Source organism: Calypte anna, chromosome 2 (assembly GCF_003957555.1).
Source record: "Calypte anna isolate BGI_N300 chromosome 2, bCalAnn1_v1.p, whole genome shotgun sequence".
NCBI lineage: Eukaryota > Metazoa > Chordata > Aves > Apodiformes > Trochilidae > Calypte > Calypte anna.
This window is the reverse complement of record NC_044245.1, coordinates 56,803,421-56,820,198: the sequence shown is the minus strand read 5'-3', so window position 1 is coordinate 56,820,198 and position 16,778 is coordinate 56,803,421. Positions and strand designations below refer to the sequence as shown.

The 16,778-nt window shown below is 48.4% G+C and overlaps 1 protein-coding gene across 1 annotated transcript; it reads right to left on the bottom strand.

Annotated features, from left to right (window-relative positions):
- Window positions 1-5,078: 5,078 nt before the first annotated feature.
- Window positions 5,079-8,903, bottom strand: SOX4 (SRY-box transcription factor 4). The gene has a single exon (XM_030446285.1). It carries the CDS (start codon window positions 8,853-8,855, stop codon window positions 7,560-7,562), a length of 1,296 nt encoding a protein of 431 aa, XP_030302145.1. The 5' UTR covers window positions 8,856-8,903; the 3' UTR covers window positions 5,079-7,559.
- Between the last annotated feature and the right edge of the window lie 7,875 nt (window positions 8,904-16,778).

The window sequence follows — 16,778 nt, the reverse complement described above, 5'->3', positions numbered from 1 at the left end:
GGTTTCATAGCAATCCCATTTGTTCAAGACTGTCAACCTGAGCAAGCAACAGCCTTTTAGATGATTCAGTTAGATACCAGCTGTTTTAATTTTGCTTTCAGAAATGCAGTCACAGTTTGTACCCAGCTTGATGCTATTTTTGAGGCTGACAATGTGCAGAGATTCCCTCTGTTTAGAGCCTTGGACTAAACTTAGGATAATAATGCAGGATGGGTACATCTTGGATACATCTTAAATTAGATTTCTTTGAGTTCTACTGCCACACATTAGGCAAGCTGCTTTTTGCAAGGGAAGGAGATAAATGCTGAAACAGGAGGAAAAAAAGTGATTCCGAGAAGCAGAAAAGACACCATGTTCTGGGCCCACTGAGCAGGAATTTACAACTCAAACATGACATTTGTAGAACTCTTCTTGAAGAAGGTTAGCAAGACATTTGGAAAGAATTAAGGCCAGAGAAAGGAATGTACACTGGAGACTGGGGAGGGAAGTCCAGGAAGAAACCAAATGAGTTCCTGAGAGAGCAAAAGATGAAAGATCAGAAAGAACAATGTTTTCCTTTTTCTTCCATGTCTACATTACAAGAACACTGCCAACACAACAAAATATAGCTTTGCCAGTACAATACACATTTTGTCTGGCATTTTGCTGGCCTAATGATGCCAAACCCAAAGCTTTCCTGGCTGATGCCAGGTCTGAGTTTCCACTTCTACCTAACTCCCATCATTTTCAAAGATCTGTATGGGCCACTTGCAACCAACCTGCTGGTCTTGTTCCTAGTTCTGCAAGCCCTTTTTCCTCCTCCTTTTCAAGAAAGCTAAAGCTGCTTTTGACAAGGACTGAACACACAGGTGGTATGAAGAGGCTGGTCAGCATTTGTTAATTGTCAACAAATGGCATCAAGATTTTATGAACAGCTAACCTTCACTTTCACAAACCAAAGAACATCACCCCACCAGTAACAGGACAGTTATTATTTTGTCCTTTGTTTCAGACAAACCCACTTAAAATGGAAGATACAACAGGAGACATTGAGGTCTGGGGATACTCTTTGACCACATGGGGGAAGAATTAAACATTGTTTGAAAAAATATGGAAAAGCTAATAGAGTGGAAGAAAGATGGGACTACACTGCTAAGAAAAAAAAAATATAGAAAGTGACTCAGAATAGTATAATCTAACCAAAGATGCTTTGGTATGCCTGAGTTTTGCCTTAATCATATTCCAGGGGATTTAATTCTGTTGGTGGTCCATATGTTGGTCTTACAAGTTCAGTAAATGCTGCTCCTTGCTTTGAGATGCTTATGCGTACTGCATGAAACAGATCAGTCACTGACAAGGTAGCTACTGAGTCCTGAATAAGCCACTTACCTTTTGTGCCATGGTATACCCATCTTGGAGACAATCTCATTTATTTTCCTCGTGATGGTGACAAAATTCATAGATAATGTTTGGAAGTACTCCAAGGACTCTGGAGAGCACAGGTTGAAATGGCAGAAGGTGGGTAACCATTTTTGAACTCTGACATATCAAGATGATCACAACATGTGTAGAACCAGGAGGTCACATTGTAATCATTTGTTAATGTCTTCAAAGCTTTTCAGAGACCTCTGTGGAGGAAAGATTACAGGAAAAATTAACCTTAATACACACGTTCAAAAACTAGAAGCATAATACAGAATAAAGAGCCCTGGTGAGTTAAGCTCTAGCCTGCTGTATTTCCTGTTTTCTTGTGGAAGCAGATGTGGCAGAGGATGATGAAGGAGTAGACCAGCTAGCTTGCAGGTTCTGCATGCAGATGGCTGCTACTCTGTCACGTAATGGGGAGGCTAGGAAGGCCCCTAACCAATCAATTTCCTTTCAATTCAGTCAGGCCATATCTGCTGGAAGTGTGATACAGGAGCTGCAAAGCTTGCAAACATGTTTAGCATCACTGACTCCCAGAGAACCCTACTTTGGTGTTGGAAAAGAAAGAAAATACAATATGGTTTATGCATGCAGTCAAATCACATGCTGCTTCACAAGGAAGGAAATGAAATGATACACAGGGGAGGCAGGTCTGATTACTGAAAATTATATATACACTCGAGGCGAACAGTCTTCATCTAAATTGCAGGTAAATTAATGATTTACAAGGCAGAATGGTCTATTAAAATAAATTCTAGTGACAGACATATGCAGCCTATTATGGTGATTTTTTCATTTAAATATTCTGTTCTTTTCCATGTTTATGTGCACTATGAGATGAGCTGGTGGAGAAATGTCAAAGAACTAAAACGAGTGGCTTGGCAAAAGATGAAGAGGCAAAATTACCACAGTATAAGATTGGACAAAATCAAAGCTAAAATAGAAAATAGAAACTTAATTTTTTTTTCATTCCACACAGAAACAAATTCATTCAGTATTACATGATAGTGCACAAGCCACAAACAAGAAGGGGATGCTGTAGAGGATAGAATAAATTAATGAAGAGGGAATCACTGGTGACAATGACCATGTGTGGCTGTGAGAAGTCTCTGAAACGCTGATTACCAGAGGCCAGGTGAAGACACATCAGGGAGCAATGCTGTTTAGCCTTGTGTTGCAGGCGCATGGTTGCAGGGCTGGGGCTTCTCACAGCAGATGGGTCAGAGACCCAGCAGCAGCTGCAGGGCAGTGGAAGGAAACAACAGCTACAGCAATCTCGATTCGGAGATTTCACAGTGCTGTGGAAATGCACCTCTCTAGAGGCATCCGCCGCTCTGGCCCGAGCCCAGGACAGGATCCGGTTAGGCAAACCTCCGATCAGACACGAGCTGCGATTCCTAAAAATCTAATTTCCTTTTAACACAGATCTTCATGGGAAAAAAAAAAAATTGCAATATGTTTTTTCTAGCTTTCACATTTGCTAAAGCACTACTACCGTTCCCTCCAAAACAGTGACATTAGAAATATCATCCACAAAGAAAAAAATTTTAAAAGTTTTAAAAAAGGTACATTTGGTGATATATCGTTATGTGGCTTGTTTCTTAGTATTTCCTTGAGCGAGAGACTTGTCTTGCTCCCTATTGCAGGCAGCAAGCAACACAAGGGTATTTTCCATTTATGTGTGTATGCACATATGTTACGTTGTGTGAATATACATACATATATATATATATATGTTAGCCTGACTTCCACTTGGCTATCTGGAGGCAACAACTTGTGTCACCAAAAGGTTCCCAGAGAAACAATCTGTTTGGCAACACTGGACTTAATTATACTTGAGAACAAGAACAGCGTACGCAGGAAACCATAAAACCCCGCAAGTTAAACGTAGCCAACAGCAAACAGGCCGGGAGCAGCAGCGGCCAGCCGGGGGACTGCAGCCCAAGCCTGTCGCCTGCAAGTGGCTGCACCTTGATGTTTTCACCCGTTCCCCAGCCGCCCTCCTCCCCCCGCTGTTTTCTGCTCTGATTTTGACCTCTGCTCCGTACCAATAGGAAATATATTGATAACTACTCCACCTGGGGACAGGAAGGTGCTGATGCTGGGAGGTTCGGGGCGCACACCAGCAGCAGGGTGCCTGCCCCCATTTCCCCCGCGGCACCCGGGCAGGGATGTCCCGTCACCCAAGCAGTCAGTCTCGGGGACGGGTCGAGGCCGCTGGCAGTGCAAATGGCCCTGGAAAGGAAAGGGCGCTGTATGCAAAGAAGCCGACCAGGAAAGCTCCCAGGCGATGCCTGGCGTGGAGCTCCTGTTGGGGAATTTTGCATGGCAAATACAACACAGGAATTCACGGGGATAAGTCAGGGCAAACATTAACCTCCTGTGCCGGTGGCTTTGCGAAACAGCCAGTACAACGTTTCTTTTCGTTTGCTGCTCCTTTTTCATGGAAAACAGTACATGGCTCAAAGCCAGCTGTAAATTAACAGCTAAGTGAAACCATTATGTCAGTGGGATGCTTTAATCGGTTTACAAAACACTGTTTAAGGTATGATGCATATTCGCAGTCAGAAGGGGCCCGAGATCGAAACCCAAGAGGGTCATCGGCCTTGGCCCCATCCAGAGTGCCCTGCACCCTGGTGATCAGTGGGAGAGTGGGAGCAAGGCAGCCCCCGGACTCCCTGAGCTCCCCGGGCCCCAGCCCCTCGCATTCACACGGCTGATGCGGCTAATGGCGCTGATGGCCTCCCATTTGCAAACGCTTTGCATTAGAAAGACTCCATTAAGAATTTTGGATGAGGGTGGGCGGGGCCACAGTGCTGCTGCCCGGGCCCAGTGGCTCGCTAGTCCTGGCCAGAAAAAAAACAACACACACACACACAAAAAAAAAACAACCACAAAAAAAAAACCAAAAAAAAAAAAACCCCGAAAACAACAAACTAAACAAAAACAAAAAAAAACAAACAAAAAAACCCCAAAACAAAACCACAAACAAACAAAAAAACCCACAAACAAACTAAAATGGAAAATAATCTCAGCCCACAGTACCAGGTCGAGCTCGCGGCTCGCTGCCTCTCGACTACCGCAGCGTAGGGAACTGGAAGAAGAAAACCCCGCACCGCTGGTCCCGCCGTGTGGCTGCCCACCCCCGACACCTCCCGCCCTCTCCGCCCCCTAGAACCCGGGCACCGCCACCCCGACCGCGACCCAGCTTCTCGGCGGCCCCTGGCCGTTCCCCATTCCCTCTTCCCCCGGGGCAGGGGCGGTTTGATGTGGCGGCCGCCCCTCCTCTGGCCCCTCCCGGCGGGGCCGGCCGTGGGGCGGTGGCTCGGAGGGGCCGCTGGGGCTGGGCCGGGCCTCCGCACCGAAGGAGAGAAAGACCCGCCCGGAGGGGACCTTAGGACGTAACAATGAGGACGAGAGCAACTCGGTATTAGGGTTCAGTTCCAGCTGATTTTATTTCCTTCCCGAAGAAAAAAAATTAAAAACAAACCAAAAACAAAATAAAAAAACAAAATCAAAATAAAAAAAAAGAAAAAAAAAGAGAGGTTATTTACAGAAGGTATATCAACAATCTGACAGGCAGTGAACTTGACATGGTTAGCTGGCATGATTTTGTTTTTCTTTCCCAAAGTTGCGTTGAGGGTGATGGTTAGTTAAAAAAAAAAAAAAAAAAAAAAAAAAAAAAAAAAAAAAAGCTACACAGCATATTGCACAGGATGGATGACCAAAAAAATAACGAAGAACATAAAAAGTTAAACCCTTAACGGAACCACCTCATTAGGCAGACGTCCTAGTGCCTGTCATGTTATATTAACATACATAAACACACAATCTTCTTTTTTGCTTATTATAATACAGACTTAAATGTACAAAGATGTTTTCACTTTCTTCATCTTAAACACAACAGCTATAAACCTGAATACATATGCTATCATCATGCCATAAGAGACTAAAACAATTATATTTAGCGACAAGTAGAAAGGATTAAATAGTCAAATACAAGAATGAAAAACGCAGTACATAGTGTCGCGAACTCAAACCGGCATTTCGATAGATCCAGTGGTTTAAACGGCACGTTTTTGCTTTTAAAAAAAGTGCAAAAGATGTGGATTACAAGTTAAAGGTACAGGATCCCTTCTGTGTAAATGCACTACTTGCTTTACTTCATTCCGGGATAGATTTCTCCCCAGAACGGTAGCATACAGTGTATACATACGCCTTCGTCCTTCCCTTCCCCTCCGGCTGCCCCGGCCCCCTCCCCCAGAGAGGCACAGGAGAAGCAGAGAGGGCACCGGCGACGAGGGATTCTGTCACTTTAAGATGCCTGCAGATTGGAGTGTAAACATGGACAAAATAGGGGCTGATTCGTGGGTGTGTGAGAGTGGGTGAGTGAGCGTGAGCGCGCACACGCGTGTGAGATACTAACCAGCGGCCCTGTTGTTAAAATCAGGAAATCCAAACAGCGATTTACACCGATTTACACCCCCTTTATATATTTTTTACAAAAATACACTGAGAAAATAATCAAACGTTTTCATCTCTCTTCTCTTTTTGTTTTTAAAAGTGTCAAAAGTCTACATTTAAATATAAAAAATTAAAAGTTAAAACTCTAGCCCTTCAGTGAAGGAGACATTAAAATGGTGCGGGTAACAACGAGAACTACCAAAAAAGGACAAAGAAATACAAGTCAAAAATGTTTGGCCAGTATAAATACGTCCACTTATAAAATGGCATCAGATTACATTTACAAGGAAAAGAAAACAATACGAGGATGGAGCATCGGTGAGAAAAAAGTCTTTCCATTTACAGCTATAAGGAACAAACACACACATACTCTGAGAAAAAATTTGGTCCTGAATTTTTTTTAAAGTCCAGCACAGATTTGAGTTGCGTTTGAATCCTTTAAAGAGTTAAGAATGAAAAAAAGCTGGTGATATTTTTGTAGGAATCAAACATAGCGCCATCTATCTGCTTTTATATTATCCTAACACTATTTTTTTAACTGTTCAACAGTCTTACAGAAATCTTAAAAAGATAGACAGGATAACATGCTATATTAAACCCAACCAGTGAAATAATCCAACACCATCACGATTCTGAGTAAGGAAAAAACTACTTTTTTTTTTTATTTATTTTCCGGGTGTTTTTTTGTATTCTTTTTTTTTTTTTTTTTTTTTTTTTTTTTTTAAAAGCCATTTCCCCTGTACCACATATCATGACAGAAACTGTCCCCAAAGAAGTTCTCAGTGTTCTTGAAGTTTCGGTCTTATTTTTCTCTCTATATATGACATAAGGTGACTGAAAAAAGCGCTGCCGCCACCTCATCCGTACGTGCAAATCCGTTTTAGTTTATTATTATCTTCCCACCACCGTATTTCGAAGACAGCTCTCAAGTGTAAGTCTGGCTCTTCTCCACTTAACTAGGATCTCAGTCCAGCTCCCAGCGCCATCCACTGCCGCCGCCTCCTCCTCCTCCTCCCATCATCGTTGCCTCCTCTCACCGCAGACGAAACCGGGACAGGATTTCTCCCCCCAAGCGAGAACCTTGCAAGGCCTTGAGTGGATTTTTTTGCTGTTGTTGTGTTTTTCTGCTTTCGGCCTCCCTCTCCTCCCCCCAAGCAGTTCTGCTCGCTCTTTCACACAAAAGAGCGAATGTTCAAGACATCCAGTGTGCGCTCAGCACAATGCATCGCTCCCCCTCCTCTTTATTCGTATAAAACGGGTAAAAACAAAGAACCAAGAGGTGTGTGTGGTCTTCCCCTGCCGCTCCCTCCTCCCCCACCCCCCTTCCTCTGACTCTTTTCAGGAAATAAAGAAAAAAGCGTTTCGCTCCCGCCAGTCTCTGAATAAGCACCATTAGGTTCGTCCCTCGGAGGGGGTGTGTGCGGGTCCGTCTCCAGCCGGAGGAAAGGGGTTGCTGGTCTTTCTGCAAGGAGAGGGCAATCCCACTCCCGCCACCGCTCTCCCCGAACACAAGCAGCAGTCTCACCAGCCCCTTCCCAGAAAAACAAAACACAACCAAAACAAAACCCCCAACGAACAAACAAAAAAGCCAAAGCCAAAACTAAACAAGAAACAAAAGCGCCCTGGCGGGATGGGCGAGTCCTGCCGACAACGCGCGTCTGTGCCTCCTCCAGCAGGGCCCGGCTCTCGCCTCAGTAAGTAAAGACCAGGTTGGAAATGCTGGACTCCAGCCAGTCCCCCGAGATCATCTCACTTACCTCCGGCGTGCAGTAGTCCGGGAACTCAAAGTGTGAGCCCGAGCCGGGCTCGAAGTTAAAATCCAGGTCCCGGTCGAGCACTGAGGAGCTGAAGCTTCCCAGAGACATACTCTCAAAGCCGGGGCTGGGGTTGAGGTCCAAGAGGTCGTCCTCAAACTCGTCGTCCGAGGAAGAGGAGCCAGAGGAGGAAGAGGAAGAGGAGTGGGAGGACGCGGAGGAGGAATGCGCCGTCGAGGGGGCAGGGGAGGAGGCGCGCAGGCTGGTGTAGCTGCGGTGATCCGAGGGCGAGCCAGAGCCAGAGGGCGAGGGGCAGTCGGCGCCGCCGCAGTCCCCGTCGGGCCGGCCCGCACCGCCGCCCCCCTCCTCGTAGAGACTTAGGGGGTCGCCGGCCTCGGCCGAGCTGCTCAGCGTGGGGCTGCCAGGAACGGCACCACCGGGGGAGGCGGAGGCGGCCGCCGACTGCCCACTTCCGAAGATGTAGACCCGCTTCAGCTTCTTCTCGGTCAGTGGCTTGCCGGGCGCCGCGGGCGCGCCCGCCGCCCCCCGGGGTTTGTAAAGCGCCTGGTGCTCAGGGGGCAGCAGTGCGGCGGGTGGCTCCCCGGGGAAGGGGGCGGCCTTGCCGCCCGCCGCCGCCTTGCCGTGGGGCTTGCCGCCCGCGCCACCGCCGGCGGGGGAGGGCTTGGAGCCACCGCCACCGCCCTTCTTCGGGGCGGTCTTGGCGGAGGCCGCGGGGCCGCCGGGGCCGCCGCCCGCGCTGCCCCCGCCGGCGCCGCCCCCGCCGCCCTTGTCCGCCTTGTCGCCGGGCTTGGCGGAGCTGTTGCCCGACTTCACCTTCTTCCTGGGCCGGTACTTGTAGTCGGGGTAGTCCGCCATGTGCTTGAGGCGCAGCCGCTCCGCCTCCCGGATGAACGGGATCTTGTCGCTGTCCTTGAGCAGCTTCCAACGCTTGCCCAAGCGCTTGGAGATCTCGGCATTGTGCATGTCGGGGGACTGCTCCATGATCTTCCGCCTCTCGATCTGCGACCACACCATGAAGGCGTTCATGGGCCGCTTGATGTGCCCGCTGGGCGTCTTGCACCAGCTCGGGTCGTCCGCCTTGCCCCCCGTAGAGGCGGTGGAGCCCGGCGTGGGGGAAGAGGCGATGCCCAGCTCGATGCCGGCCCCGGAGTCGGAGGTCTCGGCGGCAAGGAGCGCCTCCGTGTTCTCCGCCGTGTTGGTCTGCTGCACCATCGCGGCGGCGGCGGGGGGCTCGCCGGGGCTCAGCGCCGCTCCGGCGCGGGGCAGGGCGCGCAACTTCTCACAGCGGCACTGGGGCTGCACGGCCGGACGCACAGCCCCCCGCGGCCGCGCCCCCGCTTCCCGCACCACTTGTACTTCCACACCGGCGCCCTATTCCCGGCGGCGCGGTCCTCTCCCCCTCCAGTCAGCGACGGCAACGGGGCCGCCCACGGTCAGAGTTTCTGCAAAAAGCAGCACGGCGAGCCGCCCGTCCAAGTTTGCTATTTTCTTTGGGTGTTTGGGGCTTTTTTTTTTTCTTTTCTTTTTTTTTTTTTTGGAGGGGGGTGTCGCTCTGCTTTTTTTCCTCACCACCTTGGGTCTCCCCCCCTCCCCGAAGCAGCCGGTCCAGTTCACAAGTGCTTTTCGCCTGCCCCCGGCGTTTCAGGAGAGCAGTGCGCCCGCCGCCGAAAGTCTCTCAGCGCTGGGCACGGCCAGCGTGCACCGCCGCGGGGGAGGGGGGGAGGCGGCGCGCCCCCAAGAACCCCGGCTCCAGGACTCGTGGCAGCGGTGGCGACGGCGGCGACCAGGAGTTAGTGCAGGTAGGATTGAGTCGTTGCGAGGTACTGAGCGAAAACCGGTCAGGGAGGAAAAAAAATAAGGAAAAAAAATAATGAGGAAAAAAAGTGGAAAAAACGCCGGAGGAAAAAAAAAAAAAAAGAAAAAAAAAAAAAAAAAAAAAAAAAAAAAAAAAAAAAAAAAAAAGAAAAAAAGCCCTCGTGTGTGGACGAGCGTGTAGGTCCCCGGCAGAAAGAGTCGTAAGCCGGGCTCCCAGCCCCGTTCTCCGCCGCCGCCGGTGCTGCTGCTGCTTCTCCGCGCGTGGAACCCTGCGGAGCCGCCGCCGACCCGCGCGCCCGCCGGGCGATGCCCCGCGCCCCCCGCGCGCCGCGCTCCGCCGGCTGCAGCTCCGAGCGGACCCCGCGCCCGCCCCGCGCCCCTTTATCCGTTCGCAGCCCGCCCCGCGGCCAATCGGGCGCTGTATCCAACGCCTCCGCGTGCCAAGCCCCGCCCCCCGCCCGTCGATTGGCGGCGGCGGCCGCGCGGTAATAATGGCCGCGTGCAATGAGAAGCGGCGGTGCTGACCTCATTCCCGGCGGCGGGGCGAACTTTTTAAAAGGGGCAGGAGGGCAGCCCCGCGCGCCGCCCCGCGCCCCGCCGCGCACGTGCCCGCGTCCTTCCCACCCCCTCCACCCGCCCCCCACCATCAACCCCCCACCCCCTCCCCGCCTCCGCTCACCCCTCCTCCCCGACCCCCCTCCCCCCTCTTCCCTCCCTCCTGCAGCGCTCCTCCTTCCTGACGGGGAAAAATTAGAAAAATCAGAAAAAAACCCCACCGTCATACAAATAATTTTTTAAAAAGAAAAAAAAAGGGGGTGGGGGTTGGGAGGAAATGAACCCGTTACGCTCCCGGTCCTGCGGGAGGAGGCGAGGAGCGGCGAGCACGGACGCCACCTGCCCTGACAAAGGGACAGGCGGGTATCCGGGCATGGCGGGCAGCGCTGCCGGGGGCTGCGAGAGGACCCACCCCCTTGCACAAGCACACACACACGGACACGCACGCCTCCCACGTCCCCGCCTCAGAGCGTGACGGGAGGGGTCATCGCCCCTCAAGAAGTGCCCGCGAAGCGCTCCCGTCACGCCCCCTCTGCCAGCCACGGAGTTGGAGCTGAGCGGGGGTGGGGGTGGGACGGGACGGGACGCGGAGCCGGCACCTCCCGCAGAGCGGCCATCCTCGGGCTGGCGGCGGTGTTAATTAATCTCTGCCACCCATCTCACCTCCCCCGGCTCGGCGGGAGGAAGAGGTGGTGCCCGCATCCCCTGCTTACTCTCCCTTCTCCCCCTCCCCCTCTCTTCCCACCGCCGGCTCCCCACGCCGCACGACCCCGGGGAGGGGCTGCAGTGCGGGGCCCGGCTCAACCCAACCCCACTGGATTCCCGGAGATCGGGAGGGTCTGCGGGAAGGAAAAGCGGTGCTCGACCGGCAGGCAGATACCAGCCTCCCGGGACGGAGGTGCGGCCGTGCCCGCCCCGCTCGCCCCCTGCCCCGCCGAGTGAGTCCTCCCCGCCCCCCACCCCCGCCCCTGTCTTCGCGGACCTTCCTAGGGAGAAAAGTGCGTTTCAGGGATAGCTGTTTCATCTCTCTTCTCCCTCCCTCAGCCCTGCAGCGATCAGTAGTGCAGAAAAACAGGGCAGCGGTGCTATACGCCGTGAAGCACTCCATAAGGCCTCGCTGCATCAGAAACCCCCCACAGTACTCAGGTAAAGAGGGTGTTGAGGCTATAAAAATGGCAGTGTAACTCCCCAAAGATTCCTCATGTCATTCATCAGGCCAGGGACCAAAAAGGCTGTTAGACAAAACAGCTGTGAAATATTTTGCTCCACACACCACCATTAAAGACACTTCTTAAATCAGGAAAAAAGAAATGGTTGGAAGCAGCTAAAATGTCTAAGAAAGAGGTGTAAAATTAAGTTGCATATTTTTGCAAGAAAATTTATGCTAGGATCCTTTAGCAAGGTTTCTATCTGGTTTGAGAACAAGCTTTGAATATTAAGATTCCACACTGGACTCACACTATTGCACTACTACACTGCCATTAAGTGCTGAGAAAAAGCCTGAATTCCTAATATCTCCCTGGGTAGGTCGCCTACATTACTGAGAGTGTTTACAAAGATACAACCTAAATTACTGCTTTCCTTGCTAAAGAAATACATTGTTTCTTCTTTCAGCCCTGGCAGGCATTGGCAAAAATACCGCTTTCTGCTATGTTGATGACATCCAGTGACATCAGTAGAATTTCTCACCTTTACATTTTGTGAGTAGTAAATCACATTATGTTTTCCCCCTGAAACCCCAAGGCACACAGCAAATCTGTTCTACCATATCCAGCCACATCTGTAGAAATGGAGGATCACAGTGGTTTTGGTGTCAGGATTAAGTCCTGTGTATATTTATTCTCCTGGTATTCATGTGGAGCAGTGTGAAAAATGAAGACTGGGAGTAGTCAGTAGCTTCTTGCCGCTCTACTTGTTAGTATGGTATCCAAAAAGATTTCAACCCCCAACTATCATATTTTACATATAAATTTAAATTTGTTTAAACTACAAAGCAGGTAAAACATTCTCATGTTTCTAGACACAGGTTAGAACAGAACAAAAAAAAACACAAACAAAACAAAACAAAACAAAACAAAAAAACCCCAAAACCCTAAGCTGATAGGCAGAGACATAGAAAGAAAAAGCTTTAAAAAAGCTTTTCACTTAGTTGTGTTACAGTGTGCAAGGTCTTGGTTGTCATGCATAAATAGTAGCTCCAGGTGAGTTAACTGTTATCTTGATGAAAGCAATCAGGTTGATTTAATCTCGGTTCAAAAATTGTCTATGTGGGATGGATAGAAATGTATTATTTCCTGAATGAAAACTTGTAAAAAGTGCGATTTAGAAATGCTTAATAAAGCAATTGCATGAACACAATGTGAAACTCTATAAAAACACTTCAGTACAATTTCTGGGCTGTTTCGCTAAAGTTAATTATTTCCACCCTTAATCCTCCACTGCTGGACTGGAAGTGCCTTCCAGCTCCCCGGATTTTTAGGCCGAACTGTAAAGTGGTGAGCATTCAGCTTCCACCCAAAATACACTTTTAGGATCATCGGCAAGATTGTCCACTTTTTACAACTTAAAAAGCCTCGAAACTTCATTCTATTTGCTGCAGGTTTTTTTCAGGCCGTAGACGGGGAGAGGGACACGAGGTGGCAGCGCTGAACCTCTTCTGCCAGACGTGGGAAAACGCCAAGCTACACAACTCGGGTCTTTTCTTTTTCTTTTCTTTTTCTTTTCTTTTTCTTTTTCTTTTTCTTTTCTTTTTCTTTTTCTTTTTCTTTTTCTTTTTCTTTTTCTTTTTCTTTTTCTTTTCTTTTCTTTTCTTTTCTTTTTCTTTTCTTTTTCTTTTTCTTTTCCTTTTTCTTTTCCTTTTCCTTTTCCTTTTCTTTTTCTTTTTCTTCTCTTTTTCTTTTCTTTCTCTTTTTCTTTTCCTTTTCCTTTTCCTTTTTCTTTCTCTTTTTCTTTTCCTTTCCTTTTCCTTTTCCTTTTCATTTTCCTTTTTCTTTTTTTTCTTTTTCTTCTTTTTCTCTTTTTCTCTTTCTTTATTATTATTTCACCACGGTTTTCTGAGCAGTATAGCGCTGCAAGTTTCTAACTCTATGTCTGCATAAAAGAGCTTTCAGAGTGACAATGTGTGCACCTGTACACCGCTGAAACACGATTGACCGTAAACTGTGTTTAAAAGCACGGTAGTCAGTAACAAAATTCGCACGCGTCGGTCGGGAACCGGAACCTGCGGTTCACCTTGCACATGGAGCAAGAGAGCATTTCCATGGGTTTGTTCTGAGGCAAAGCTTCTGGACGAATCAGCAGTACTGATTCTGTGTGAATCAGACCGTAGTACCCACCGGTTAAAAGGTCTTAAGAATACGCAGATTTAGTACCGCAGCAGACCCTCTCCGTCTTAACCTGAGGATTACTAGCATTCAGGTTTATTTAACTACAGCCTTTGCAGTTGATCTTTTCCACACCCCCAGATCTGTAGGCTGTGAGAAATGCTTAGGAGTCGACTCCGCCTGAGTTCTCGGGAGACAAACCTCCGCTTCTGCGGAGCATGTTCCCACATGCCCGTGTCGGCACGGAGCGCTTCTCTTCCCCGGCGGGACCCTGCCCGGGCAGAGAGCGGAGGCAGCAGAGCCAGCAGGGCCGGGGATCCCCGTCGATCCACCCGCCGCTTTTCACTCTCTCCTAGCCTCCTGCGACAGCCAGCGGATAACCGGGCTCATTCCTCCGCCGGGGCGATTAACACGCATGTTAATTCCACGCTTGAGCAGACACCCTCGCCGAGCTGTGCACAAAGTGCTCAGATCCCCTCTTACTAACCACCCGTCCTTGCCCAGCGCAGCTCCGACCCCCAGCACTTCCCTTTCCTCCCCTGGCAGCGGGGCCTGTTCCCGCACCGCAACACACGTGGGCGGCCATGACCCTTCTTCCATACCGCTTACCGCCCGCGCTATCATCAAAACCCCTTCGCAGGGGATGCGCGGCCTCGGAGTATTGGAGGGTGGAGGAGGTAGCTCCGCACCCGCGCAGTCCCCCGGCCACTGCCGGGGAAGGGGGGCGGTTCCCTCAGCGCGCAGCCCTCCGCGCCTCCTGCACGGCCAGGTCCCCGAGGGGAGTGGGGGGACAGGGGCGGGGGCTGGTAGCGGCACCCCCCAGATCTGATCCCGGTGGTGGTCTGCTCATCGGTGGTGTGTGCCACCTGAGCACCTCCCTAGCGGGGACATCAGCGGGTCATGCAGCGTCCCCAGAGGACGCTGTGGGTGACCAGGGAGAGTCCCGGGACACCTGGTGTCCCGTCGCTCTCTGACAGGCCTCCAGGAAAGGCGGCACCTTATTTTCCTTCAAAAACCCTGAATTCTGAGTGTGTTTCGTTCTGTGAAAGGCATCTCTGTAACATCGATTTTGCATTGATTTCCTGTGCCACGTGTCAATTGGGCACACGTGTCAATTGGGGTGATTTTAGCCTTCTTGAATCGCATATGACAAGGCCACACCAGAGGTAGGCTGCTAGACAACACCTTCCACAACCTCTTTCTGCTGACTATTTATCCAAGAAAAAAAAAAGAAAAAGATTGGTGAGATACTTGCCATTAAGGAAAAAAAGAGAAGCCCCAAACAAACAATCCAAGACATAACAACAACAAAACCCCCTGGCTTTTAAGATAACACGATGATAGCGGATATTCATGATCAACTAATAGCATACATAAGGATCAGAGGTGTAAGGTGAGATGTGAAAGTGGGTCCTCCTTCTTCATCCTGTTTGCAAGAAGAAAAACTCCATTGTACAATTGCATCACTCTGATTCACAGAGTATCTTTATTCAATGTGATTCATGAGCACTTTGAACTCTCCCTGTCAGCTTTGTTGAGAAGAACTTTTATGACTGGGAAGTGTTTTATAGAGCATATTATTTACTTAGCCATGAAAAATTTGTTGCCTAAATTTGTACAGTACTGTTTCCTTCAAAAAATGTATGTTCACTTATGTCTACCTTCACACAGATACCCAGGGCTCTTATTATGAGAACACTGAGACATACCTAGCTCATTTAATACAATAAGTAGGTAAGAAGCCATTTGCATATACATATTTATATTAATTCAGATATTAATCACTTATATGGAAATGTTTGGTTTGGGAAGGCAGAAACTCCTCTCCAGCGATTTTTAATAAGAAAATATGATAATACCTTCTCTCCTTTATCCACTTTGGTGACCTCTTAAGTTTAAACTTGTTCTCTAAGAATAACACAGGTTCAAGAAGCTCTGTTAAAAAAACCAAAAAACAAAAAAACCAAAAAACTTGGAAAACATATCAGTTGCATTTACTTTAAAGGACCCCCTATCTAATCCTATAAGGTTTAGTAATTTTTTTTTTTTTAAGCATCATACATGAAAACCTTTTACATAATTTTAAAACTGCTTCAGCAAGACTTTTCTGCAAAGTGAAAAGCAACATAGCCACGAGATTGAAAGGGAATTACTTGTCTGCTGCATATGTATCAGCAAACTGCATATTCATGACCTGCAGCTGCCGTGAAGGCCACCCCAGAAAGGGCAGCCCAAGAGGAGAGCTGGGAGAGAGGAGCAGAGGCTCTCTCTCTCTCCAGGAGGATTAGGAAAGGAGTGCCTGGCTCCTTTGGACCACCTTATTGCTTGAATGTGCTCCTCTGTTCAGCCCCTTACACTTCCTCCCAGACATCTGCACTCATCCTGCCTGCTTGCTCTTGCTTTCCCATGCCTTCTGCTGTAGGCTTCTTGCTACCCTGCTCATAACATTCAGCTCCAGCTCATCTTTTCCTGCCATCTCTGCAAACGGCTGCAAAAAGAGTTCAGCAGAAGCCCACATAGCACCAAGAATGAGGTAATATTTCCACCCACTTCCACAGCATCATCATGTCACCCAGATTTAAGCATCATTTAGTGGGATGTTGCATGCTATTTAATTCAGCATATGAACAACTTCTTGTGTTAAGCAGAACATTGCTTCTACTTAGTACTCCTGGAAAGGCAAAATAAGGTGCACACAGTAAAAAAGATTCTTCTGAAATGCAAAGTCTTCTAATGTGTTTCTCATATGCACATTTCCTGAGTCATATATTCAAGATAATTGAATAAGAATTTTTTAAAAGATCTTGCATAGGATTTATTTGTGATAATTTTCCTTTTTTTTTTTTTTTTGTGTGTGTGTGGGTGTTTTGGTGTTTTGTTTTTTTTTTTTGTTTTTTTTTTTTTTTTAAACTCTGTGTTACTCATAGATGTTTATCCACAGGATCCAACTCTAAGTAAAGAAAATGCCTTCAGTAACCTGTGGATGGTTGGGGTTATCCATGTACTCCAAGATGGTTCTGACAGATCTGGAGCAGCACCCAGTTCTTAATTCACCAGAATACAGATCCAGGTTGGGTGTAAGCTTTCTGGATGCTTTTTGCAGAGACTCCAGAAAAGCCTGTCACCAAATAATTCTGCTTACTTTTCAGAAGAGAATGGTGGAGGTAATAACAGTGATTATTTTAAATGTCTTTAATTTTAGGATCACGAGGCATGGAAATAACTATGACTAAAACCAGCAATATCACACCATTGAGATTGGTCTTAAGAATGGCCTGTCATTTTCTGATTTTTCACCTTTAGGCAACATTTAGTGGTTTTTGTCATAAAATTGCATTCATCCTCCCAGTCATCCCTGTGGTCTTCAGACATAAGAGATTATTTTCTGTCACATGGCTTTTACTTAATTTTTCTGATTTGTTGTTTCTGATGCACAAGTCAA